General features: G+C 44.2%; 1 protein-coding gene across 1 annotated transcript in view; it reads left to right on the top strand.

The window, feature by feature from the left end:
* Nucleotides 1-27,299, top strand: part of dip2ba (disco-interacting protein 2 homolog Ba) — a 36,596-nt gene extending 9,297 nt beyond the window's left edge. Inside the window, exons 2-38 of the mRNA XM_079173009.1 lie at nucleotides 7,198-7,269; nucleotides 8,604-8,759; nucleotides 8,908-9,033; nucleotides 9,275-9,529; nucleotides 9,621-9,749; nucleotides 10,468-10,587; nucleotides 10,860-11,057; nucleotides 11,354-11,445; nucleotides 11,522-11,632; nucleotides 11,882-12,005; nucleotides 12,201-12,310; nucleotides 12,702-12,804; nucleotides 13,123-13,187; nucleotides 13,294-13,387; nucleotides 14,186-14,305; nucleotides 14,416-14,530; nucleotides 14,880-15,019; nucleotides 15,153-15,289; nucleotides 15,644-15,724; nucleotides 15,837-15,964; nucleotides 16,185-16,299; nucleotides 16,697-16,898; nucleotides 17,005-17,117; nucleotides 19,534-19,614; nucleotides 19,764-19,887; nucleotides 20,027-20,148; nucleotides 20,873-20,984; nucleotides 21,415-21,524; nucleotides 21,663-21,793; nucleotides 21,954-22,122; nucleotides 22,514-22,684; nucleotides 22,935-22,996; nucleotides 23,115-23,172; nucleotides 23,283-23,357; nucleotides 23,448-23,622; nucleotides 23,809-23,932; nucleotides 24,051-27,299. Coding sequence (XP_079029135.1) covers nucleotides 7,198-7,269; nucleotides 8,604-8,759; nucleotides 8,908-9,033; nucleotides 9,275-9,529; nucleotides 9,621-9,749; nucleotides 10,468-10,587; nucleotides 10,860-11,057; nucleotides 11,354-11,445; nucleotides 11,522-11,632; nucleotides 11,882-12,005; nucleotides 12,201-12,310; nucleotides 12,702-12,804; nucleotides 13,123-13,187; nucleotides 13,294-13,387; nucleotides 14,186-14,305; nucleotides 14,416-14,530; nucleotides 14,880-15,019; nucleotides 15,153-15,289; nucleotides 15,644-15,724; nucleotides 15,837-15,964; nucleotides 16,185-16,299; nucleotides 16,697-16,898; nucleotides 17,005-17,117; nucleotides 19,534-19,614; nucleotides 19,764-19,887; nucleotides 20,027-20,148; nucleotides 20,873-20,984; nucleotides 21,415-21,524; nucleotides 21,663-21,793; nucleotides 21,954-22,122; nucleotides 22,514-22,684; nucleotides 22,935-22,996; nucleotides 23,115-23,172; nucleotides 23,283-23,357; nucleotides 23,448-23,622; nucleotides 23,809-23,932; nucleotides 24,051-24,303 — 4,673 coding nt within the window. The 3' untranslated portion in view covers nucleotides 24,304-27,299. The remainder of the gene's footprint in view (nucleotides 1-7,197; nucleotides 7,270-8,603; nucleotides 8,760-8,907; nucleotides 9,034-9,274; nucleotides 9,530-9,620; nucleotides 9,750-10,467; nucleotides 10,588-10,859; nucleotides 11,058-11,353; nucleotides 11,446-11,521; nucleotides 11,633-11,881; nucleotides 12,006-12,200; nucleotides 12,311-12,701; nucleotides 12,805-13,122; nucleotides 13,188-13,293; nucleotides 13,388-14,185; nucleotides 14,306-14,415; nucleotides 14,531-14,879; nucleotides 15,020-15,152; nucleotides 15,290-15,643; nucleotides 15,725-15,836; nucleotides 15,965-16,184; nucleotides 16,300-16,696; nucleotides 16,899-17,004; nucleotides 17,118-19,533; nucleotides 19,615-19,763; nucleotides 19,888-20,026; nucleotides 20,149-20,872; nucleotides 20,985-21,414; nucleotides 21,525-21,662; nucleotides 21,794-21,953; nucleotides 22,123-22,513; nucleotides 22,685-22,934; nucleotides 22,997-23,114; nucleotides 23,173-23,282; nucleotides 23,358-23,447; nucleotides 23,623-23,808; nucleotides 23,933-24,050) is intronic.
* Nucleotides 27,300-27,804: the final 505 nt, after the last annotated feature.

Raw genomic sequence — 27,804 nt, 5'->3', positions numbered from 1 at the left:
ATGCTAACCGTCCAGTCTGATTGTGGATGTAGCTCGGTCTCTATTTTGATCCTAGTAACACAATCGAGCTGAAGTGTTTTCATCCCGTACAGGAAGGTCTGATGTGATGAAACGATTAGGTGTTGGAGTTGGAGTTTGATTTTAAAATCGGCCAGCGTTTGTGTGTCTTACAGTGATGAAGGCGTTTGTGAGGCTTAGCTGAAGGAATATGTGATTGTGACTTTTGATGTGTTATGTACTTGTTGTGAGTCTTTGTCTTGATCTTTCGCTCTAGTTTCCTCTAAGCCACACCTTGCTGCTTTCCTACCAGTGCCTCTGACATGGTTTCACTTTCATTTTTTGGTACCACTACACACCTTTCGTTACATCCTCTGTGCTGCTCACTCCCTTAACTCGTTACCTTCTGCGATGGCCGACACAGGTGTTACACATCTTTGATCGTCAGCTGTTGGGAGTTTTTCCACTTGAGCCGATCTGTGCCAACATGCAGATCTGAGTCTGCTTCTTCTTCTCTTTTAAGTTTTTCACAATAAACTGTCTGTATCGTAAGAGGGGCAGCAATGTGATCTGGCACGGCAACAGATAGACAATACAAATATATATATATTATTCATACTCCTCATCATACTTATCGTACCACAAAAACAAAACGCGTCTGTCCCAGTGTCTGGTAAGACGGAGAAAACATGGTCTTGTTCATGTTTATGACAAACTGTATGATTGAATGTACATTTAGAATCAGCTGGGACAGTCACTGCCAGCTACTTCATCAGATATTTAGTAGTTGGACAAAAAGAAAATGAACAGTGATAGATGATGACTAACCACATGTTGCCCTCCTCAATCATGATTTGACAGTTCAGTTAACTGTTAACCTGATGAGTCCTCCCTTCACGCAAACCAAATGCAAACCACTTCCACTGGAGATTGTGTCGAGAGAAATTACACGCCCTCGGCCTTTTTCTCAGCTGGACGGCAGATTTCTTCTTCCATCTAGAGATTACTTCATCCTGCATGTCTGCCAGAAAACCCCCGCGTGGGCTAACTGGGTCCCAGAGGAATAGTAGGCCTGCTTTTGGAGTGGAAAACATTGGTCCTGGAGTGGAGAGGCCTTTTGTATAAATGTTTCAATCTCTTTCCAGACATGAACAAACGATCCCCTCGACTGAGACCTGATTGTTGCTGATATTTGATAACTGTGATTCAGCTGCGGAGTCCCAACAGACACAGTCGAGGCTGTGGATGTTCAGTCTTCTGGTCATTTTCAACCAGCCAACCTAATACAGATTGTTCATTTACATTATTTGTTATGTATTATACTAATTAAAGTTCCATAGAGCAAAGAAAAAAATGCTGTATTTGTTACGATACTGTGAGGAGGACAATTGACAAAGCAAGTCTTAAAATGCATACAACCTGATCAAACCAGTGTGTTCACAGTGGGGCTCCAACTAATGATTTTCATGCATCAATAAATTGGCTTATTATAATCTTTAGTACTAGATTCATAAAAGGCGTTATTTTGTTTGCTTGACTAAGACTCCAAAACCTAAAGCTACTCAATTTAGTATCACCTAAGACAAAGATAAGCAGCGAATCCTCTCAATTCTGTCACTCGACTAATCGATTTATAGACTAATTGTTTCAGCGCGAGTTCACAGTATTAAAATTAAAAATTATCACATACGAGAATGCAAATCCGGGGTTTGTGAATTTACAATTTTTCTTCTTGTCTTGACTGCTTCCATTGACGAGCATGAATTATGGAGATGAGCTTGTAACATCTACTTAAACTGATGTCCAGGTCCCATGAAACGGCCCTGGTGTCAGACTCATTCATTTGCGTTTCCTGCCGAGTGCTATTTACCCGTGTTGTCAGCACAGCCTGCTGTTTTTGTGTTTCTGCTCTATAAATAAGATGCTGTGGTTGACACTGGTTCCTCTCTCAGCCCCTGTGTTTGTGTGTTTCGGTATGTAAATGCACGAACTGTGACTGTGACTGTTTGAGAATTTCTGTTTGTGGTTTTGCTCTGTGTGTCCTCTCGCCGTCATGTGCTCACCAAGACCCTACACGAGACCGGCTCTCTCTCGTTGGTATCTCGTGAGATTGAGTTGTGATTTTTGCATTTTTAGCATCTCATTTATCACAAGACAATAAACCACTGATAAAACAAAGACGGCTTTGTGCAGATCAAACCGGTATCGCTGGCTAAAAACCCGACCGTGACCTCAGAGTTAGAGAATAGCTCTCCAGAGGAGAGCCTCACTTCAGACATTTTTGTCATCTATCCTTCTGACGTCCACACTCATGTCCAGACGGAGCGATGTAATCTGTTAGGTTAGATGTAATCTCAGATTACAGATAAGGATAAAACCCCAACGTGTGAACGCTGGGAGCGTCTCACATTTATTTATCTATCTGCCTAATCTAGGTTGTTCTTCTCACTGACTTGCGTGTCTTTGTGTACAGTCATGTGTTTTTCTGTAACCTGTGTGTGCCTGCAGGGAGAGGAACTGATACTATGAGGCAAGAGGAAATGGTGGGCGACAGAAACCGTCATGTTGCTTCTAATCGGAGCTGGATGCCACCCGACTAATCTGACCACAGTAATTACAGGACTCCACACTAGTGGGGGGGGGGTGTTGTGTGTGTGTGTGTGTGTGTGTGTGTGTGTGTGTGTGTGAGGAAGTCGCAGTGGTCTTTGCTTGCAAAATGAACAGAAAGTGACAGAAACCATATTTAGTGAGATAAAAATATCCGTGTTGTTGCCACATCCTCACCAGAGAAGCGGGAACTGGCTCAGTGTCTTTGTCTTAGTATCCCCAACACGCAACACCTCTGCTGTACTTCACTGGCTTTGATCTGTTCCTGTGTGTGTCGGGCAGGTTGGTGGATGGGCAGGTGCTAACTGGAGTCGACACTCTCTCCTGTCTGATGGCATCAACTAATAGCTCATCATTCTGTCTAATGGAGGACACATTAGCCCAGCAGGGACCTCTGACTGTTATTGTAACCGTGCTGGCTCCTCGTTCGGATCGTTTAGGTTCACCGTTGGGAGTGTTTTCATCATCCGGTCCCCGGGTTGCTGGCGTTCATATACTGCCATACTCATCTATAACCCAGCGCTATACTTTTAAAAACAACTAAAGGCTCTTTCACTCGTGCTTTTTCAAATTGCTGGTGGGCTTTTAATTCAAGAAAATGTCCTCTGACCACAAAACAGATGGAAAAGAAGCATTTTCCAAAATTGAAAACGAGTCAAGTCATATCCGTTAAGAAGCAAAGGGGACGTTGCGTCGCAGTAAAGAAGTTTGCAGCAGGTGTTACTCTGATTGAAGGAACAGCCGGGAAGCCCACTGGCTTTATTTTTGGAGTTTTGTGTGGACGTCTTAGACTTCTGCCAAAGTGCTGTTTGCTGATAGTTGCAGCTGGAATTAAAGTGTTTGTTCAGATTATTAACTCCAACCAAAAACAATCCTTTCAAGTCCTCTTCTACTGCCAATATTAATTGCACACATTGCTAAATGACCTGGAGTCTTGCGTAAGGTTTTATGTGCTTCAGGTGTGGATTTGTCCCAGTTCATTTGAGTTTCATTGTGTATCCACACACACACACACACACACACACACACACACACACACACACACACACACACACACACACACACACACACACACACACACACACACACACACACACACACACACACACACACACACACACACACACACACAGTGTATATAACCAGAACCTCAGTGTTTCCTTCCCAGCCCTCTCCGACAGTGTGCTGTTCATTACTCATCATTTATTCACCATTGATGTGGTTTTGTGTTTCTCTGTAGGTTTGTTTGAGAAGAACAAATAGTCAGTCTATTGTTAATAGAGACCTAAGAAACATTTTAAGTGTGTCAGCGACAGCCAGCCGGTCATATGATTCAACATATCAGCTGCTTGGAGAAACCAATGGAAACGACTATCAAGACAATAATATTCGTACCTTTTTGAAGTACTGTGGCTTCTTGACAGCTAATGTTTCAGATGGATTCCTTTCACATAAACCATAATCTGAATGAAGCGGGCCCTTAATATCATAGATCCACCAGTTTACTTAATCCATCTCGGAAAGTTTGGAAATTTACTCTTTCAAGGCAAAGTTGAACCTTTTTTTTTTTTTGGAACAAGCATCATGTCACATGTATGATAACTTGTGAAAACTAGTTATTTGGCATCAGATTTGCATACATCTTAAAATATATAGTTGATGGTGAGCGAACAGATGAGCTGCACAAACACAAAAGGCTGTTAATGTGCCGGAGAATACCAGTGCAGATTATCACGACTTGTACTGTAAAGTCCCTCTGTGTCATAACGTAGCTCTCTATTATAGTTATCGGTGTGACAGGGGATGCTTGTTATGTGTGCGTTTATCCCCTCTGCTGTCAGCTGTGAGAGGATCAGCCCTCTGTTTGGCTCGTCCTGAGGTCAGAGGTCAACAGCAGCCCTTTTAAAGGAAGAGTCAGAGGGTCACTGTCATCTTGACTCGAACGAGCTCTGAAACGGCCACATTGGTCGGCCCCATTTACTCAACCAGCTTGATGAAGACGCACTTTAACGCCTCGGTGACAGGAGGAAGGATCACGATGATTGCCTACAGAAAGTAGATGACCGTCGAAGAGACATTTTTTACACGCGCTTCTCTAAACCCGCCTCTACTATTACTACCACGTTGAGCAGGTCCAGCGTATGACCGGACAACAAAAAAGCGCACATGCTGCCGGTTTGACACACTGACACACATCTCACAGAGAAGGCTTGTAATGCAACCCTGCTCCGGGCTCCGTTAGCATTCACTCCTGTAGCGTACTGTAGCACCCCTTAACCTGCAGCAGCTGTGTATACACACATGTACACACACACAAATATTGTGCTTCCTGCACCTCAGAGGAGTTTTTGGCCAATGGGCTCTGTTAGCATTGATGTTCTCCGATCAGCACATTCCTCCTTCTCCAGACAGACACGGGGAGACGATTTTGGCAGCGCATACCCAGGGTCGGGTAATGCTCATATCCTGTCCCCCAACCTCAAATTATACACACACACACATACACACAGAGTCACTGTACTGTTTTACTCATGCTCGCACTCAAAACACCACATTCTTGCTCTCAAAACATACAGCTTTGCCTCTGTTTTGAAGCAGCTGTCACAGTCACTCTTTCAAACCCAGAGCCCTCGGTGTCTCTGCCCACTGCCGGCTACAAAGCCAGTGTGGTCGTGCCAGTCCACGCCTGTTGTTATGCCCTCACACTAACACAGACTCTGCTCTGTCTGTGTTAATGACCCTCCCTCCCTCCATCTTTCCATCCCTCCCTTCCTCCCCTCCGGGCACCACTTGGGACACCAGGACGAGGCTTGACGGGACCCCGTCTCCCAACAACAATGACGTTCCAGTCCAGCACAATCAATCTGCTGCTGATTGCTGTATTTGCATGTCTGTCTGTGAGTGTTTTCCTAGCCCGTAGCCCGGGCCTCAGAGAAGGCCAAGCAAAGAAAAAGTGACTGGAACGGACATTTGCTGCTGTGTTTTTCATCCCAACTAAGTGTAAGGCCAGTGTGTGTGCCCAGGCATGAAGGCCGAGCTGACTGCTGGTCACCCCATTTGAGCTTTCTTATGCAGAGAATGATGCAGGACAACCACCGCTTCACCCGACTTTGTCGTGAATAAGGTGCTGGAAGTATCAAAAAGCTCAAACTGGTAGATTACGCACACTTAAATCCATGCATCTGCATCTGCATAGATTTAAGTGTGCGGATATGTATGCAGAGAATGACAAAGCACTCAGCATTTAATCAGATGCGTGCGCTCTCTCAAACTTTCTCTGACTTTTTTTTGTTTTTCCTCTGCAAACGATGTGTATTCCCTCCGCTCCCTCCCTCTCCCCCCCCCCCCCCCCCCCCCCGTTTCCCATGATTTCACAGTGTTGTGAAACTTCAAGAATTTCCTGTATGGGAAGGATCTGAAATAAAAGTCTGCTAAACTCAAACACAGCCATTCTACATGCTCGATCCTAAAGGGAGCTTCTTCTACTTTTTTTGTGATTCGGTTGTTTTTCCAGGCAAACGCCAGATAGAGTGACCGGAGTGTGAGAAAGCTTTAACACACACAGAATCTGACCCACACATGGGACTCCCCACCCCAGTGCCGGCTTATCCAGCCCACCACCCTCCAATCTGCTGTTGAACTTTGGCTGGCCCCCCCATTTTCTTTCCATTGTTGTTTCATACACCCACCGATCTGTGTTCGCTCTCCATGTGTTTATCACCTCATCGCCCACAACCCTCTCCTCCCTGTTATCTTTCATTTCCTCGTCCTCCGAGTGGGCTGGTTTCCTTGTCGTCGCTGGTCAAAGTGTGGAGAAGGTGATTGAGGCTGAGCGGTCCTTTGGCACATTTGCACTTGACATAGCATATGCTCTTATCACTGGACACAGAGGAAGAAGAATAACAGAGAGAGTTTGCAGTAGTGGGGTTTGTTTGTGTGTGTGTGTGTGTGTGTGTGTGTGTTAGTGACCTGGATAAGGTGTGTCTTGCGTGCATGTTTGACTGTGTGTTTTGGGGTCCCGGTTAAGTAGACTTTGTCTTGCCTCTGTTGCTCTCCAGCAAACTCTGGTAGCAGTGGGAGTCCTGCCGGTCCAAGGCCGAATGAGGAAGGGGTGGGGCTGAGTGTACAGTGGGGAAACGGGGGTGGAGGGGGGGGAGATAAATCGTGGAGTCCCATGTGAAACCGGCTCACATGGCTTCCTTTTTGCTCCGCTCGCTATCCCAAATGTTCCCGATGGCCCTCAGATTTGCCATTGTTCTCTGCCACGCTCGGTTATCTGCTAGTTGCCGTAATCATATTTGGGTTTCGTTGCCTGGAGGAGGTTTTTGTGCACTCATCATGTTTATTCACTGGGGCTAATGTAAGGCTAAACAATGGCGTTATCTCCTTGCCTAGTTGTAAATGGACTGAGTTTAAAGGATTATTATTATTATGACTCAATCCCGGCTCATGTATTAGCTAAAACAGAGTGTGTGTGTGTGTGTCAGAGGAGTGTTGTGTGTACTTCATCTGGTTTATGTTTGTGTGCGCAGTTGTGTTTGCGTGGTAATTATGACTAACGTAACGGTGTGGCGTCGCTGTTCTCTCTCCTAGGTGACATCACGCAGAAGGGCTATGAGAAGAAGAGAGCCAAACTGCTGGCCCCCTACGTCCCCCATTTGCCAAGTAAGGCCAACTTCTTCTTCTGCTCTTTGCTTTTCCGTATTTCACTTCTTCGCCCTCTTTCTCTCTTCCCTGCGTGATCTTCATCTTCCTGTCAGCATTTTTTTTGGGTGCTGGTCATTCTGAGATGCGGAAACTTAAAGTAATTGCATCACAAGTACTCATCAAGTCACGAGTTCAGTAAGCTGGACGTATCATTGGAGCTAATGCCCCCCCCCCCCCCCCCCCCCCCCCCCATCTGTATGGAGAATTACATAGAAAAAAACAGAATGGTTTAAGTTTTTCAGCATCACTGAATATCCCGTGTGACTGTAATTCTCTTTGTCCAAATAGTCAAAGAGAATTTCTGGCTTTCTGTGGCACTCTAGTGGCTACAATTGGAATTGCGCAATTGATAACAAAGCATGGAGTAACATCTAACAACTTCTCTAGAAAACTGCGGCGCTGTAGAAAACCCACAGAATAACCCAAAACCACTGTGAGAGCCTCCGAGGTGAACCTTGAGCACAATGTGCTCTAACTATTGTCAAGCAGTCACATAAGTAGAGAAGTGCCAGAGTTTCACAGTCCAACTGCGAGCCAGTCGGCTCGCTGGTAAGATGATATGTTCAGCTGACTCACATGAGGGTGTGGAGCTTCCTCAGGAAGAATTGCAGCACATTAGCACTGGCACGAAAAGATCTTTCTTGATGTGTCACTGTAAGCTCATTTAAAAAAAAAAAAGAGAGGAATACTTTAACTTCCTTTCCTGCGGGTTTAACCGTGGCCTGTTTTGACTTAAAGCTATTGCACGATACATGTGAAGTGAGTACGCACACAGGGAATTGAAAAGGACGGCAGGAATCTAAATCTCATATGGTTCATTTCTATATTTAGTATTTAATTAAATTAGCATGGTTGTTAGTGGGTTCGCCCTGGATGTCAATGCAGGTATTGGGAAGCTTTGGAGCTGCTAAGGTCACCTCCTGCTCCCGCACCCGTCCCACCCGGCGTCCTTATCGCTCTGAACCATCCTCCACACAGGCCCTCTGAGAGGAGTTGACTAAAAATATATTTGCTTGAATCTAGCCTAGTTTCATGTACTGAGTTAACAGTATAAGTAACATCAATCAAGTACATGTCCTTATTTCACTTCATGCTCAGAGGCTCTGTAGCGAGGCTAAATTTAGAGAGCTTCTCTGAGTTTAATATAATATTTATGCCTACACGAAGCTGTAATGGCGTTATGTGAAGCAAGAGTGTGCAACGTTCCGAAAGATCGTGTTTCTTTGTCGTTTACTAATGTCGCCCTACGTGTGCTTTCGTTGACTTTGCACATACCTGCTTCTTTTCCGTAGACGTGGATCTGTCTCTGCCAGATGTACAGCTTTCCCCCGGTCACAGTGCCGACCCCAGCCCGAGTCCCGAGGCCCCGGGCGCCTCCACGTCTTCAGCCTCCAGACACCACCGCGCACACCGCAGTGGAGGGGCCAGGGACGACCGCTACAGATCAGGTAAACGGCCGACATAAAAAACACGCACTTTAACAAAATCATTAAATGCATATCAACTTGCTCTTTTCAATATATTTTTCTCTGTCGTTCTGTTTGTCTACATCACTTATTTGTCCCTCTCTGTTTTTTTTTCTTGCCGTTAATATAGACATCCATACAGAGGCTGTGCAGGCAGCACTGGCCAAACACAAAGAAGAGAAGATGGCGCTACCCATGCCAACCAAGAGACGCTCAGCCTTTGTCCAGTCTCCCATAGAGACCTGCACACCTCCAGGTAAACTAGATTCATCACACCCAGCGGGTAGCTGTCCCTCTGGACAATTACGTGTCCACATTACTGAAGTGTCTCTGGAGCGAGACGCTGTATCCCTGCCAACTGTAGGGATGCTGCTCTGTAGCTGACTTCTACCTATTGATATCCCCCTTTTCAAGGAGGGCTAGACAAATAAATGTGTCCTCTGAGGCTAAATAGTGTAAAAGCCATCTAAATATTCAGGATTTTCTCTTCCCATCAGACACATCTTCTGCATCAGAGGATGAGGGCTCACTGCGCAGGAAGGCAGCTCTCAGTGCAGTGCTAGCTCAGAGCCTGCAGAGCCCCGATTACTGGATCAACCGCTCAGTCCAAAGCTCCTCCACGTCCTCGTCTGCGTCCTCCACCCTCTCCCATGGAGAGCCCAAGGCCCAGCCACAGCCCCAGCCACAGCCCCAGCCACAGCCCCAGCCTGGTGCTTCCTTGTTGGCCGATATACTGGCCATCACACGCATTGGTAAATTTCACTGATAAATAGCTCCAATAATAACAGTGTTTTGTTTGGCTGGTGTTCCCAGTCATGACTCTCACCTTCTCTTCTCCTCCAGATAACAGCGTCCCTCCAGATGTGACATCCTCCACTCCCCAGGAGAGAGGGTCCAGGGTGGACCTGCCTCCAGCCGTCCGGGGCATGAGCCGTGGGCAGAGCCGCTCCAGCATGATCGAGACTGCTGACGGTACACTCACTCAAGATGTTTATAAAAGTCTGGTGGTGTTATCGGTGTCCCAGTAGTTTTCTACGTGTTGAACTTGGTTACTGTCATCGGGCTATCGATCTTCTTCTTCAGATTGGAGGTCGAACCTGTTTCACGTGCTAATTATTGCACTTGAGTGACGTTTCCTGTTTTGCGTCGAGCGCGTGGCTCACAGCATTGCAGTGACGAAACTGATTGGAGGGTTCAAATCAATAAAGCATCTGCCCATGTTCAACGTTATCCTCATTTCACTGTGTTGTGAATGCTGCTAATCACAGATATGTTTTGTTCTTTCTTTTGGGTCCATTAATCCTGTCCCTGTCTTGACTTTCATTTAAAAAAGGAAAAAGAAAAGGTAATATAAATCGGGGGAGGGGGAAGGGGGAGGGATGCTGAAGAGCCCAAAATCAGCTTGCTTTCCAGCCTGGCGTCTGTCTCGCTGTCTCTATATTTGTCTCGTGTCATAAGTTTAGACGTAGAGAACCTCCTATACTTGATTTTCACAAAAGATGGTCCAATCTGTGTCTCCTACCAATTTCCCCTTTGACTCCTTCCTGCTGCTGACTCTGATCCCGACTGCTCGCTACTGCCGAGGGTTCTGTCTGTGTGAGAGAGCTAAAGTAGAATTGCATGTGTGGGTGTGTGCTTCTGTTTTTTTGGGTGGTTTCTGACTGTGGCTGTTGCCTTGTTGTTTGTCCAGGCGTGCCTGTCAACAGCAGGGTGTCCACTAAGATCCAGCAGCTGTTGAACACACTCAAACGGCCGAAGAGACCACCACTCAGCGAATTCTTCCTCGATGACTCCGAGGAAATTGTAGAAGGTGACACAACAAAGTGTGCTTATATGCATTCATGTTTGTCTTTTTGTTATAAAAACTAAATGTGTTGAACTGAAATAATCACAGGCATACAGACTCACTTATTCACGTGAGCACGTTTATCAAGCTTGAGTTTCACCGTCCTACATAGTCTGTTCAACAACATCTCTATATTTGAACCTAACTACACTATATTGCAACATGTTGTTGCATGCTGGAGGCTTCTCCTAATCATCTACTGCCCCTCTCTTATCCATACCTCTGCTGTTGTCCAGTGCCCCAGCCTGACCCCAACACCCCGAAGCCAGAGGGACGTCAAATCATCCCGGTGAAGGGGGAGCCCCTCGGAGTGGTCAGTAACTGGCCCCCTGCCCTGCAGGCTGCCCTAGCCCGCTGGGGGGCCACCCAGGCCAAGAGCCCCGCCCTGACTGCTCTGGACATCACCGGCAAGCCCCTCTACACGCTCACATACGGTGAGCACCACCTCCGCCCGTAGCAATGATAACGTAGGCCGTAAACGGCAAAGTTAATGTTCATGATATTGTGTCCACCAAATGTGAATGTGAGAGTTTTGTCTTATATGAGCTGCTTTGAGTAAATGAATATGTGCTGGCTTTGAGCAGAATACCACCTACATGTGCAGTACATCTCCTACAGGAGCTACAGTGGGTTGTGGACCTGAACTATCTTGGTTCAGTTATACAACATGGTAAATAAATAAATAAACAGGACATTTTTTAAATCATCATTGGCTTTTCTTTTCCCACAGGGAAACTATGGAGCCGCAGCCTGAAATTGGCCTACACACTGCTGAACAAACTGGGCACCAAGACGGAACCTGTCCTACAACCTGGAGATCGGGTAAGGGTCCCTCAGTCGCCACTCAGTACGTTAACGTATTAAGGAGCGCGGAAAATAACTATTGTTTGTTTCCCAGGTGGCACTGGTGTATCCCAACAGCGACCCTGCCATGTTCTGGGTGGCGTTCTATGGCTGCCTGTTAGCTGAGGTCATCCCTGTGCCCATTGAGGTACCATTGTCACGACAGGTAACGATGACGCTCTTGTCAAGTGAATTCCTCTGTGGCGATCCCTGAGAAATACAAATCAGTCTTAGTTATTCTGAATTTTATTCTAATTGTATAGTAAATACAATGCCTCATTGCTCCATATAGTCTTATTTAAATATAGATATCTTGACAGCTAGAGTGCATCTGTGGTTTTTATTTGCCACAGTCTTTGTACACTAGCCCCTCCATGTGTGTCATACGTCTTTTGACCCTTGTCCCTCTCCATAGGATGCAGGCAGCCAACAGATTGGCTTCTTATTGGGCAGCTGTGGTGTTAGTCTGGCCCTGACCAGCGAGGTGTGTCTCAAAGGGCTGCCCAAGACACCTAACGGAGAGATCATCCAGTTCAAAGGTCAGCCAGCCCAAATGCACCAATGTCATCTCTGTCTCTCATTAAAGGGAGTAACAGGGTGATGTTCACTGGCCAATTTAGGGCTTCAGTGTGTGAACGGGTGGATGTGTTGTCACTCTGCTTGTAGAGAATCGTCTTTCTTTCTGCTTCGTGTCAGCTCAAATATTTCTGTTTCTTTGTCATTATGTTTACCAGGATGGCCGAGGATGAAATGGGTAGTGACAGACACCAAGTATCTGACCAAACCGTCCAAAGACTGGCAGCCTCACATCCCCACCGCCAACACAGACACTGCCTACATAGAGGTACGCTTCAGAACACACAGTCACAGTTTACTACTTTGGTTAGCACACAGAATGTGATTGATTGTCCTACATCTGTCAAGTAAATGACAAGTTATCTTTTAAATGACTTTGAAAATATATAATCCCCTTACAGTTCAATGTTGTCTTATGCGTTTTATTGTGCTTTTTTTTTTCTTTTCTTGACTTAAACATTTTTAAATCTCTACTATGATTTGTTGTATTAATGCCTTTCTCCTTCGTAAAGAAAGAAGTTTGAAAGAAAGTGCTATACATGCAATTTATACATGAAATGTATTTATGATTATTATTATTGGTGTGTTTCCAGGTATTAAGCTCATTTAACTTTGTTAAATGTGTGTGTGTGTGTGTGTGTGTGTGTCTCTTCCACCAGTACAAAGCAAGTAAGGAGGGAACGGTGATGGGAGTTGCTGTTTCCAAGATCTCCATGCTGACCCACTGTCAAGCCCTGACGCAGGCCTGTAACTACTGTGAAGGTCAGTGCCAGTAACTTACACCACTGCTGCTTCTCTGCCTCTCCTACGCTAACCCTCTTTCTGTGTGCGAGGATGAGAAGGGACGAGTAAGGATGCATTATAAACTAAATGACTTTTACAAGGTTAAGAGTGCTCAGCTCTTGAGCTCTTCAGCAGAGAGGCACTTCAAGGAAGATTAGCTAAGGAACATGATTAGGGAGAATATTAACTCTAATGGACCACAACATTTTTTGAGTTACCGAGATCATGCATCTTTCCCACAGTTAGCTGGCGATTGCACACATCCTCGCTGACGTGTCTTTGTGTTTTCTGTCTTAGGGGAGACACTGGTCAACGTGTTGGACTGCAAGAAGGATATGGGCATGTGGCATGGCGTCTTAACGGTGAGCCGGATGCAACAATTTGTACTGTATACTCAGACTAGTTCACTTTTTTAACTTTGGTTTGTAGCACAAGGTGACATTGACAATATGTGTATTTTTTCCCCAGAGTGTCATGAACAGAATCCACACCATCACAGTGCCATATGCTGTCATGAAAGCATGTCCCATGTCCTGGGTGCAGAGGGTCCACATTCACAAAGGTTTCAGCCAATGTCCAATCTTACTGTTATATTCCATACATGTATAGTTTTATTATTTTATTGCCTACGTGATTTTGTACATTTTCAAATGATAAAAGTAGATGCCAGTGGTGGGCATTACCCTAGAATATGGCCAGATTTGCAGATACCGATGCTTTTTATAATTAAAAGTGTCTTTTGTTCTTAAATGTTGCTTTCCATTGTTAATTACTTAATGACAGGCATATTAAAACACAGCACATTTTTCAAAGACAAATAACAAAAAAAATTCTATTTATTGTAAATTGAATCTGCAAACATGTTTGTTTTTTATAAACAAAGTGCAAACATTTATTTGTTGAAAACAGTGAATATATTGACAGCTTTGCATTTCGTGACTACTACCCTCCGCCGTCATTCACAGCTGTGAAATAGCTCAAAACATGATCCTCTTTTGTTCAGCCACCATGTGTTGGCAGTGTGAAGCAAAGAGTGTAACCAAACGTTGAACAAACAGTTCTACTCTTTGATGAAATGCAAAGAAGAAGAGAAACTGATTCATCTTTTTTAACGATTCTATTGACGCTAGAATCTATCTTTAAAACGGCGACGTAGGTTTCTGTAGTATCAATATTTTCGGATCAATCCGCCCACCCTGGTAGACACTTAAACGTGATTACTACGTTCAAGATCAATATGTTGAATATTTTTGGGAAATGGCAGCAAAAGTCAAGCAGAAACGGTACACAAAATGTACACATATTTGATGAAACAAACTGTAAGTACACCACATATAACGTTCCTCTTCCCCTCTGACAGCACGCGTGGCCTTGGTGAAGTGCCGGGACCTCCACTGGGCCATGATGGCCCACAAGGACCAGAGGGACAGCAGCCTGTCCTCCATCCGTATGCTTATTGTGGCTGATGGAGCAAACCCATGTGAGTCACATGGTCTCTTTGTAATAAACAACTACTGTGGTATGAACGTATATGTATGACGATTCCAACCTGTCATGGTAATGTGTTTTATCCCGTTTGTTTGTTATCAGGGTCCGTGTCGTCGTGTGATGCCTTCCTGAATGTGTTTCAGTCTCATGGTCTGAAGCCCGAGGTGATCTGTCCATGTGCCACCTCTCCTGAGGCTCTGACTGTGGCCATACGCAGGTACAACCTCTGCATACTCGCATGCTCCGGGATGAGACGCTCTGATACTCTTTGCAGGCAAAACTAGTTTTGCTTTACACACAATGATCACCATTAAGTCCCTTATATTTAGTGGGTCTTAAAATTAAGGAGGGGGATTTCTTTTTGTATTGACATGGCATCATACTTTTCGTAGTTCATCTGTCCTTACTTGTTCAAGATAAAAACCACTGAAACCACTGTACTTTGAGACTTGTTTTGTTTATCAGCAGACTTCAACAATGTATTACCGGCGTTCTGCTACCTCCCTGCTTGACCCATTATTATCCTTTCCCTCACACCATCACTTCTCCTTGTGCTTTCCCTGCAGGCCTGGTGCACGAGGAGCTCCACTACCAGCCAGAGCCATCCTGTCCATGGGCGGGCTGAGCCACGGGGTGATCAGGGTGAACACAGAGGACAAGAACTCTGCTCTCACTGTTCAGGATGTGGGCCACATCATGCCTGGAGGTTAGCCACCAGAGTTGACTTTAATTTGGCATTGCAGCTGCCCCATTTACTGTACATTCTCTCATTATCTTACCTTTATAAGAATTCAGGTACTTACACATACGTAATGTTGTGATCTGTTATTGTGTTTCAGCTCTGATGTGCACCGTGAAACCCGACGGGCCTCCTCAGCTGTGCAAGACGGATGAAATAGGAGAGATTGTTATCAGCTCTCGGGCTGGAGGCACCATGTACTACGGGCTGCCTGGTGTCACCAAAAACACATTTGAGGTATGTCGGTGTGTGCTGGGATCAGCTTCTGTCTCACTACACTCTGCGCAGTATAAGCTGGTTTAGAAAATGGATGGATGGGAAAGAACACATGCTTATATTATCCACTAGATGGAGCCACAGTCTTCATGAAACTGTTGCCGTGTCTTTATTCTCACTAGCCCCTGGGTGTATTTTTGTGTATTACATTTCTTTTATTTAAATATGTGTAGGCAATAAACCACTTCTAATCTAAACTCCTAAGTAGTATAACAATTATTCATGTAATAATATATTATGATTAATATATAATGTCATGGTGAGTTTTACTGTATGCAGTTCAGTCTAATCTTTGATTTATCTGCTAAATTGTAGGTGATCCCCGTCAACCAAGCCGGAGCACCCATAGGAGAAATTCCCTTCTCCCGGACTGGTCTGCTTGGATTTGTAGGACCGGTAAGACAGACACACACACACACACTGAAAGACTTCCCTTTCGGAAATTTAAAAAAATAAAATAAAGTGAGACTTTGGCTTTCCTCACTGAGTTGAACTGTTTGCTCCACAGGGCAGTCTGGTGTTTGTTGTGGGGAAGATCGAGGGGCTGCTGATGGTGAGCGGGCGACGCCACAACGCCGACGACCTGGTGGCCACGGCGCTGGCAGTGGAGCCTGTCAAAACAGTTTACAGGGGGAGGTGAGTCACTGAGCCAGTGTGCTCTGTGTCTGTGTACAAGTTCACCACATAATGATGCATGGATGCATATCAATAATCATTTTGTGATATTTAAAGATGGCTGCTGTGTTTGTATATCCCTCCAAACTGAACAATCTCTTGAACACCCTGCGGCCTCTCGCTGTATGTGTGTGTGTGTGTGTGAGAGAGAGTGCTCATTTCTCTGTTGTCATTCATGCAGGATCGCTGTGTTCTCAGTGACGGTGTTTTATGATGAGAGGATAGTGATTGTGGCAGAGCAGAGGCCTGATGCCAGCGAGGAAGACAGCTTCCAGTGGATGAGTCGAGTACTGCAGGTAAAATCACATACACGGTAAACTTCCTACTTTCTTAAGTCAAAACAAGTGGCTTCAGTTTAAAGCTCCTCCTATCAGGACAGAGGCTGGCAAAACAAGCTTGTTCCACTTCGGTCCTTGGTCCTGGAACGATCTACACGCCAACTTGAGACCTTTATCTCTTTCATGATTTAAACTTGGAATAAAGGAAGTGGTCACTTGCTAGCTGCAGTTGCTACAATTAACTAGCAAGTGCATGACCACAATGCTGCCTTGTTAATGCACTGGATGATGTAATGTATTTTGTCGCTGCTTTGATCTGATGTGCTTTTCAAAGGCACGATGGGTAAAATAAGAGTTTGTAATAACCGTGTTGACTTTGCAATCATTAAACAATAACCTATTTTTATTTTCCCAGGCCATCGACAGTATCCACCAGGTCGGCCTGTACTGCCTCGCTCTCGTCCCGGCCAACACCCTCCCAAAGACGCCCCTTGGAGGCATCCACATCTGTGAAACCAAGCAGAACTTCCTGGAGGGAAACCTGCACCCCTGTAATATCCTCTTGTGCCCGCACACCTGTGTTACCAACATGCCCAAGCCACGCCAGAAACAGCCAGGTAGTCCACCCTAGACCACAACTACGTTTGCAATATAACATCACGGCAATGACTAATTCAATGCTGAAAGTATGTCACTGAACACACTTGTCTTTGATCTGTTCAGTGGATGTCGGCCCTGCTTCTATGCTGGTCGGCAACTTGGTAGCAGGGAAGCGTGTCGCCCAGGCTACAGGCAGAGAGCTGGGCGTGGTGGAGGACCAGGATCTGATCCGAAAGGTACTGTTTGTAAACCTGAACCACACTTTGACCTCACTGACCCTAGAATAATATTCAGAAGTTTAATAATGGAATCATGAAAATGGACCACTCTTTTTCAACAGTTTAAATCCTGGACTTTAAGACAAAATGTATAAACGTTATACTGTTCCTATTACTGGTCACTGTAAATGACACACAATATTAAGCAAAAAAGCCAAATTTGTGAAGTTGTTTCAACATTATTGTAAACTGAGTATCTCCATGTTTTGAACTGTTGTTCGGACAAAACAAGACATTTGTAATCTTGGGCTCTATGAATTTTTTTTTGGTTATTTCATGATGTTTAAGATTAATCAATTAAGAAAATAATCGGCAAATTGATTGATTTTTGATGATAATCTTAAATTTCACAATAGGTTACATTATAGGTCACACTATATATATATATATATATATATACCGTATAATTGACTCTGTATGAAACACAAATCTATTTAAATGAAACTGTAAATGCTCTGAATCTGTTTACCAACTCAAAGATGACCCTGTCACAGTCGGGGCAAATGGATGCTGATGTGTGATCCTAAATCTCTGTTGTTGTTCTACCTTTTAACTTTGCTTGGGTTGGGCTTTAGCTCTGTATGTGGCCCACCATGATGGTAAGGCTCTATCTAGCCGGGCCCCCACCCGTCCTTGCTTCTCCTGCTTCTGTCAGTCAGATGTGCTTTTGTAGCCGCGACAGCCCGACGGCTACCAGCAGCAGCTTTCGCCCGTCGCACAGAGATGACTGTCCAGGCTGGTTCCTTGGCCAGCAGGGGTCCACACACTTAAACTAATATACAGAAATACACTAAGAATCAAGTTAAATGCCACTTTACATTCATTAGTGTCCCATAACAGACTCTCTGCTATCACCTTTTTAAGATGGGAGTTTGCCAGCAGCCTCTTAGCTTTACCAAACCTAAAGCGCAGCAGTAAATTAAGTGACATTCATCTTAGTGAATGACAGTTCATTGTCCTTCTTTTTAAGTAAGTAATGGAGACTTTACGCAAGTGGTTATAAACAGTCTGCTACCATAAATGACCTTTGAAGACCATCTCATCATGTACTGCTACGCATAATGATAATAATCCCCCATAAAAGTATTAATTAGGAACATTGTCGTGTGCACCTCTGCTCGCTGTGTTCACTGTGATGCTCCCATGTGTAGCATGGCTTGATGAGTGCTCAGGGCGGACGGTCTGCATGATGTGACTCCTGATTCATTGTTGACCTGAGCACGACCTGTTGTCTGACTGAGAGAGAGTGTGAGAGAGAGAGAGACACAGAGAGACGATGACTTCGGGCAGTGATATTAATATGACACCGCTGTAAAACGTGTTTGTTTGTCCAGAGATCTTTTTTTGTTACTTTACGTGTTAGCTTTACTTGGTGTCTGCCTTTAACAGACTTTCTTTACATTCACGTCTTGTCTTTTTCAATCCTGTGCACCGGCCAGTTCCTCAGCGTATTGAGACTACTTATCAAGAGGCTAATATTTCATTCAATCTTATTTCACCCACTATCACAAATCACAAATTTGCCTCAGCGTACAATCTGTACAACATACGACTGTCCTTGGATCAGGAAAAACTCCTAAAAACCCTTTAACAGGAAAAAGTAAAGGAAGAAACCCCAGTGAGAGCAACTGAGGAGGGTGCCATAGATGTCATGTGGTCAGAATGAATAGCACAACAAAATATAATATATAATAGTTAATCCATATGACAGAAATGATGCATCGAATGAGAGCAGTGATAGCACTAATAATAGCAGATTAATACTATACAAATTATAACTACTAATAATAACAGCAGCAGTGAGTTTAGTAGAATGATATGAATAGTTAAAGCATTAATAGAAATCTGTATAATATGCATTTAGTATTTAATTAGGTTTTCATTCTAAAAATAGCTATTGGATTGTTCCCTTGAAGCATTTCTGCCAAAGAAATAGTACACTGAGGCACTATAAAGCTTTTCATAGTTGTCATGACCTTTTGTTTTAAAGACCCAAAGCTTGTTAGTGGCTTGAGTTGCAGATGGTCTCAGCATGACCTGCACTAAAATATGCTATAGACATACTCCTGTTGTGTGCCTCTGTGCGAGAGGCCACCAAATAGTCACACACAGTCTGTTTGAATTGAATAAATATTTCTGTTGTCACTGAGATCCCTTTTATTTCTAGCTGTTGGTTGGATCGTATATAAAGGGCCACTGTGTTGACTAGCTTTTATGTGTTATCTGTCGGATCATTTTGTAATGGATTATTATTTGCCACAGATGTAGCTTTGTTGTTGTTGTTGTTGTTGTTGTTGTTTTTTCTTTGTGTGCAGTACATGTATTGAGTCAGTCCACCATTAATGTTTATGTGGTGACACACTCTCTTTACCAGCACCAGTTTTTGTCTGAAGCTCTGCAATGGAGAGCTCAAACTGACCCGGACCACGTCCTATATGTGCTGCTCAATGCCAAGGTACACACACGCGCACACACACACGCACACGCACACATACACTATATCTGAAAATACTTTTCTGTCTTTCTTTTACTTATGATAATGGTTGTAGCAGTGATCTATTTTGTTGGGTGAGTTCAGCTGTGCTTCCTCTCTTTTCTCTGTAGGGGGTGGCAGTGTGCACCGCTACTTGTGCTCAGCTGCACAAGAGAGCAGAGAAAATCACAGCTACCCTGATGGAGAGAGGAGGCCTCAACACAGGAGACAATGTGGTGCTGCTTTATCCCCCAGGTAAACACACACACACACACACACACACACACCCCTCATGATTTCGTTGTTTGTCTCTTTGATATACAGTAAACAAGTAGCTGTTTAATGTGCCTGTGTTTGACTTCATAAGGTTTCTGTCTTTCTCTTATTTCTGCAGGTATTGACCTGATAGCTGCCTTCTATGGTTGTCTCTATGCGGGGGTGATCCCTGTGACGGTGAGGCCGCCTCACCCACAGAACCTGGCTGCTACTCTCCCCACTGTCCGCATGATCATCGATGTGAGTGCACACCACTGGTTTTCTAATTAATGGGGCTTCTGTTACACAGATTTGATCAATCAACCGTTACCAAAGCACAATAGAGTAATTCATGTACAATTACCCAAGAACAACAAGTATTACAAATACGTTTGCATTTGTTCCATCGTTGTTCCATTAGGCAAAGATATTGTTTTTCATGCACCGCTCTAATCCATTTTGAGATTTTGGGCTATTTTTTCAGCCGAGTAGAAAGAAAACGTCAAAAATACACATTTAGGTGTTTATTTTACTACTTTGCACATTTAAACATCTGCATTTTCAGAAAACTTGTTATATAAAAGATAATTGTCTTCATGTAAGGAATCAACTGTGGGAGATTCATGGCGATATCGATTAGTTACTTGTTTTACCCTATTCACCACTTTATTTTGTCGATATTATATCGCTGTCAGGAACCACTAGAGCGATCTATTATAATTGTCAAAGTGCCATAAAGAAGTAACTGAGTCCGAACCAGATCCAGTGAAGCACCTCTGTTGTTGATCCCTATAAGTGATTTCCCTGGAGGGAAGCAAATAAAATGGAATTTCACCTCAGGGATCAATAAAGTATAGCAATGATTAAATGCCTTTTTATATGAGTGATGCCTCGAAAGGAGGATTTGTACCAGAGGTCACTGTTAAAGCCTTGTATTATATATCCTTGGATGAACTCCTTTTTATACGTGTGTTTGGTGTTGCAGGTGAGCAAAGCAGCCTGCATCCTCACCACTCAGCCTCTAATGAGGATCCTCAGGTCCAGGGAGGCTGCTGCCAGCGTCAACATCAAGACGTGGCCCACGATCATCGATACAGGTGCTGGAGATCTGTTGAGATCTGTTCAGATAAGAATAGCTCGAAGGCATTAGGAAAGACGTTAAGCAGCAGACCACAGTTGTCGTTACGCATCTTTGGGAGCGCTCAGATTTAGCACAAAAACATGAGCCCACGAAACGTGTTCCCCTTCTGACCACCAAGGGGTCCTGTTTGCACTTTGTCTGACTTTGACTATGTTGGGGAAACCTACTGGAGACTAAAAGCTACTCCCTGTAGTCCTAAATATATTTTCAGCAAGTTGCAACAGAGTGATGCTGCATATGACAAATACAAAAACATACAAGAACATACCAGGTTGCAACGCATTCCCAATAGCAAACAATAACACCAGCAGTAAGAACAGTGCAAGTGTGTGATTTATTTTGTCCAGTGAGAAAATAACATCGAATCCGCGTCCCTCTTCTCACAGATGATCTCCCCAGAAAGCGGCCTCCGAACATTTATAAACCGCCTACAGCTGAGATGCTGGCCTACCTGGACTTCAGTGTGTCCACCACCGGCATGTTGACCGGAGTCAAGGTAAATGACTCTCACTCATCATGCATGTGGTATGAAACGTGAAGCATTTGCTTCAGCCAGAGGGACTTGGATAAAGCGGATCTGCTCTTATTGTCTAGTTTGATGACGGCATACGGTGTTTTTTTTATTTCTTGGTAGATGTCTCATGCTGCAATCAGCACTCTGTGCCGCTCCATTAAGCTGCAGTGTGAGCTCTACTCCTCACGCCAAATAGCCATCTGCCTGGACCCATACTGTGGCCTGGGCTTCGTCCTGTGGTGCCTCTCCAGGTAACACACACACACACACACACACACACACACACACACACACACACACACACACACACACACACACACACACACACACAGGCTGAATATGGTAGTACACGTAGGATGCTGTTCCTGTAAATGTGGTATTGTTTCTGTAGCCAGTGTGTTTTTGGCCCAGTGTTTACTCAGGTCACCAGTCCATCCTTATCCCTCCCCTGGAGCTGGAGAGCTCGCTGCCTCTGTGGCTGAGCACGCTCAGTCAGTACAAGATCAGAGACACCTTCTGCTCCTACTCTGTCATGGAGCTCTGCACCAAAGGCTTGGGAACCCAGACAGAGATGCTGAAGGTCAGAACCACACTCGTACCCCTTTTGAAATGTCATTTCTGTCACTACTCTGATGTCAACACCGTGACATTGGTTGCACAAGAATCTTATCTGCTAACTAATAAATACCTGTCTAAACTTGAAAGGCATAGTTTTTCATTTATTTTTTGGAAACAAACCAAGCTGCAAGTCTTCTCACGGATAAATTGCATACATGGAGTCTAAGTGTTAACAACATGTGAAATGTTGTGTCTTAAGTCATAAATCTGGTACTCGTGGTTCAGCATAGCTCAACATCTCAATTCACTGTGGCTAAAAATGTCCACTGATGCCGAGTTCATGTTGGCGTCATGCTCAGTCTACACTTAACTGTTAGAAGTGTGAATAACCTTTTAGCCGTGCGTGTCTCCAGGCCCGGGGTCTGAACCTGACGTGCGTGCGGAGCTGTGTGGTGATAGCAGAGGAGCGTCCTCGCCTCACTCTCACGCAGTCCTTCTCCAAGCTCTTTAAAGATCTCGGCCTTTCGCCGCGAGCCGTCAGCACCGCCTTCGGCTCCCGGGTCAACCTGGCCATCTGCCTGCAGGTTGGTGTCACACGGACATACACTGAGTTATCTAAACTCTCACTCCCTATTTCAACTAATCCAAGGGTTTTTCATCTTGAAAAACTTACACTTTTTGTCACATTTTTACTCACCATGTGCATGTGTCTTTATTCTACGCTACAGAAATATGTTTTTTTTTAATCAACCATATGTATTACTGAATGAAATTGAAGAAATCTGCTTTTTGCCTCATTTATCAGAGTATTTATTTTCCTCTCTGCATCCTCAGGGCACTGCTGGACCAGACCCCTCCACCGTCTACGTTGACATGAAGTCGCTGCGACACGACAGGTAAGACTGGAAACAACTGCTATTGTCGCATGATCCGACATACGTGAAAACAAACTTGATGTGTCGGTCCGATGGAGCAGAATCATTGACAGGCTGTCTTTTGGCCTCGTCCTTTTAGGGTGAGGCTGGTGGAACGAGGAGCGCCACAGAGTCTTTCCCTCATGGAGTCTGGCACTGTAAGTATTGATTATTGGCTAAAAAAGACTCATGTGTGAGATGCTCTCACAGACCCAGAGAGATATTGGAAGTGGTTGCATTATCTCTAAACTTTATGTTCTCCTCTTAGATCCTACCAGGAGTGAGGGTCATCATAGTCAACCCGGAGACCAGAGGCCCGCTGGGAGATTCACATCTTGGGGAGGTGAGTGGATGGAGGCACAGAGGATCATCGGACGCTGACATTTTGGATTTACTGTGAAACTTGCAAACTTTTTGTTTTGTGCCGGTTCAGATCTGGGTGACCAGCCCTCACAGTGCCAGTGGCTACTACACCATCTATGGGGAGGAGAGCCTGCAGGCAGACCACTTCAACACCAAGCTCACCTTTGGGGAGCCCCACACGCTGTGGGCCAGGACGGGCTACCTGGGCTTCATCACGAGGACCGAGCTGCTGGATGCGAGCGGAGGTGAGAGGACATTTGAAACAAGTGGACCTCATTCACTTCCTTTTGGCCTTTCTGTCTTGAGGGGGGGCGATATCGATAACATAAGCTATCATTATGAATTTATATTTATCTAATAGAGTATATGTTTTCATATGGTCTAACCCTAGTTAGCTGTTAATGGTCAAATACCTTTGTTCTTCTACACAGATCGTCACGATGCCTTGTTTGTGGTGGGCTCTCTTGATGAAACGTTGGAGTTAAGGGGGCTACGCTATCACCCCATCGACATCGAGACATCCGTGTCCCGAGCCCACCGCTGCATCGCAGAAAGGTGAGGTTCTACTTTCACGATTATGTTGTTCTTCTTCTCCACTCAATGAGAAAGCCCGTAGCCTGTAGTTCACAGAGTAACACAGAAAGCATGTGACTGAGCGCCTCCTTCTCCTCAGTGCTGTGTTTACGTGGACCAACCTGCTGGTGGTGGTGGCGGAGCTGAGCGGCTCGGAGCAGGAGGCCTTGGACCTGGTGCCCCTCGTCACCAACGTGGTCCTGGAGGAGCACCACCTCATCGTCGGGGTGGTGGTCATCGTGGACCCCGGGGTGATCCCCATCAACTCCAGAGGAGAGAAGCAGAGGATGCACCTGCGAGACTCCTTCCTGGCAGACCAACTGGACCCCATCTACGTGGCCTACAACATGTGATTCGCCGACTGATGATAATGCAGAAAACTGAGCCAGGCTCCCGAGAACGGACGTGAGGGAGAAAGGACCGCGGGGCGCATTCAGTAGAAACCCTGATGTTAAAGCTCAGATACACATTCACAACACCAAACAATGAGGGAATGCAAAGTACAGTTCGAGTACTGTAACGAGAACGCGCTTCCCCTTCAGAAACCATTTCTTCTTTGCTTCCACCTGCTCAATCGCTGCAGCCCCGGTTCACTGAGATCTACTGAGGGCGGGGCGGATATTTTCCGTCCTCCCTGATAGTAAATCCACTTGTCGAATGGAGGAAATGTAATCTTCATTATCTCCGTGCATCCCACTTCTCCCTCATGGCTGCAATATCTGTTTTTAAAGACATTTTTTTTAGTTCCATACTTACACCCTCCTTCCATTCCTTGGTTTTCATCCTGAACCCTTCATCCTCGTGTGCTTCTTTTTTCTTTTTTTTTTAACCCCCCCCCCCATTGATTCTTGAAGGCCGGATGGCGCACTGAAACTGTTGAGAGGAGCTGGAACTTTCATCCTCTTGCACTTTAAGTCCTTGCACCTCTGAGTCCGCTTCCTGTCTCAAAGGGACCCCCCCCCCCCCCCCCCCCCATGTTTGCTGCTTTCATGAGAGCAAATCCACATCAGTATTAAACAGTGCCACCAGTGAGTGCAGCCCTACCGGGGGGGGGGGGTGGTCCTGACAGATTACCTTCCTCTACCAGGTGCACCGTGGCTCCAATCACATACTGGAGACGTGCTGTTTGCATTCACACGTTACAAAATGTCCTAAAAAATACACTTGAATCCTTTTGTTGGTGTGGGAAAAGAAAGACTTTCTTCTTAAAACATACAAACCCGGATATTCTCTTTGATGGACAGAAACATTTTGGTGTGAGTCAGTCCGTTAGATAGTTCTTATGATTGTGAAGTACTAATACAATTTCTTAAATGCACAGATTTTCAGAAGAAGAAGAAGAAGAAGCTATACCTGGTGTTTAGGTGCGCATGCTAATTTTGAATGCAGTCAATGACAATATGCAGGCCCAAAAAAAAAAAGAACAAACCATGGAGTCACACAGCAGAGGGTTGGTTAGTGGTCTTAACTAAAAGGAGGAGTTTGTGCGATTATCACAGACTCCAGACAGACGACTGTGCGATACAAGTGAAAGCTCCATAACAGGTGATTGAACCTTGAGTTGAGGATAATTGACCAGTTTCCTGACTGAAGTGAGCCGCTAGCTTTCAGTCTGTGTGTAGTTTCCCGCGTTAAAGCAAAGAGCATCTTTCACGTGTTAGCGTCACAGTCGACTAGATAAACGTAGATCATCAGAAGGCAAGTCAGTGCCTTTTCATCACGGTGACATTAACGATCACTTTGAGTACATAAGATATCAAGAATGAGGACAGAACTTTGCCTTACTAAACTTGTGGAATTCAGTACTTTTTATTTTTAATCCCTCATTTCTAGCTGTACTATTAGTGTATTTAAAGGACTATTCCACCATTTTTCACCCTTTGAATCGGATGCCAGTTTATAACTCATAATACACTCTATCTCATGTTTTAGAGGAAAGGGGGGGGGTGTCTACTTCTTTTTGCGAAAACCTTTGCGGTCCTGACTTTATCATATCATCATTACCATTTAAACCAATTCTTTCTGAATGTCTGTAACACTGAAATAAAATGAATTAGGAATTAACAATCAATAAGGAACCCGTGATTTAAAAAAAAATGGCCGAATCCTCCTTTATCTATAAGGTAATAAATGAGGGTAGTGATGTTGTCTGTATACTGTATTTTAGAGGTCAAATATTACTGGTGTTAATGTGTACATGGATATGAACTTTGTCGATAAAAACTTGACCGATATTTCATACTTGACAGCATTTTTCTGCATTGTTAATTTAATGGTATCACATCGCAAAAGAGAAGAAAAAAAAAGGTTTCAGATTATTTTGGCAGGAACAACGTGCACTTTTCCAATTTCATTTTATGTGTGTGTGTGCTTGAGGGAGGGAGAGAGAGTGTGTGTCCAGTTAAACAGTGATACTTGGCTTTACTGGTGCAACAAGGTTTGTCTTTTGTAAGAAAATGATCCCAAAATAATGAACCTTCTTTTTTTTTTTTTATGTCGCCACCACTGTATTTTAATTATTTGGAATCTGCTATGTTCTATAGAGGTTTCATCAATATTTTCCTGATTTAGTCTTTCTTTAAAACGGCACAACTTCTGCAAACATTGATTTTTAAAGCAGCTTTGACACAAAGCACAACACGTCAGTAAACCACTTGTCATCAGTGACGCACACTAATGACATGTAGGCGAGCCAGTATTGTGGGCACATGAGAGCTTCTGAGCTGCTGTGTGATAATTGCTTTGTTGCTACTGTTTCACTTCGACAAGTTTTAATAAAGTTTTATAATGTCATGTTGGCCTTCAAGCCTTTTTCGATAGACGTTGGTGCTATTCAATAAGGGAAAGTTGACTTTTTTTTCCCTCCAATGTCATAACGAAGAAGTTTTCTTCCTGGATGCCCTTTTTGTGTGAAAATAAGTCGTTCTTTTTCCATGCCAACATTTCACTCACTGCTCGGTTCTGAAATGGTTCATCACCAGCTCTGAGATCTGATGAAAACCCTCTTAACAGGCAACTCAACATGGACAAAGCAACTCGACATATCCACCATTTTAATATTTATTTTAGTAAACGGCGTGCGTCTCAAAACCTCCAAAGTTATTCTAAGCACAAACTGTAACTGTACATGTGAGGTAATGGAATTAGGATCTTTCACACAAAAGAAAACCTCAAGGGCCCACAATGTATACCTCAACAACTGTCTGTTCACTATGCATCGTCGAGCTGCAGCAAAGACATTCTGAACTAGTCAATGGTGCGATAACTTCTAACAACATGTCTTACTTGACAAAAAACACTGTCACACTGTCATTGGATGTGTTTCATGTCAAATAAAAAAAAAATCCTTTGTCAGAATTTCTTGTGCCTTCTTTCTTTCTTCTTTTTCCCTCCGAACATTTCTGGAAGCCTCAGGCAGCAGCTGCTGCATTAACAGAAAGGTACCTCTTCCTTCCACCAGGGGGCAGTCTCACTGCTTCATCCGATGAAATTGGATTGACTCCCTCTGATGTCACCACAGCACAGTTTGAACTTCTCATTTCATATTTTAATAAACAATGAAAATTGTCCTTTAATACTAGAAGGTATCTTTATTAATTGTCTGACAGGTTCTTCACAATATTAGTGGTTTTGCATGTTTTATTGATCCTATTTACAATAAATCAACAACAACTGTTTGTCTGGCTGAAAATGTGACTGCATGTTTTTGCTTTGTATTAGTTTATACATGTTTGCAGTACCTTGATCCTTGAGTTATTTTTGTTTAGTTCAAATTGTTGTCAGTTACAGATCTTTGCTCCTGATGTATTAAATGTATTGTATGGTGATAATACATGGTAAATATTTTATGTTTA

The sequence above is a fragment of the Pholis gunnellus genome, assembly GCF_910591455.1.
Source record: "Pholis gunnellus genome assembly, chromosome: 2".
NCBI lineage: Eukaryota > Metazoa > Chordata > Actinopteri > Perciformes > Pholidae > Pholis > Pholis gunnellus.
The sequence above is the reverse complement of the archived record's forward strand: the minus strand, read 5'-3'. Positions and strand labels throughout refer to the sequence as shown.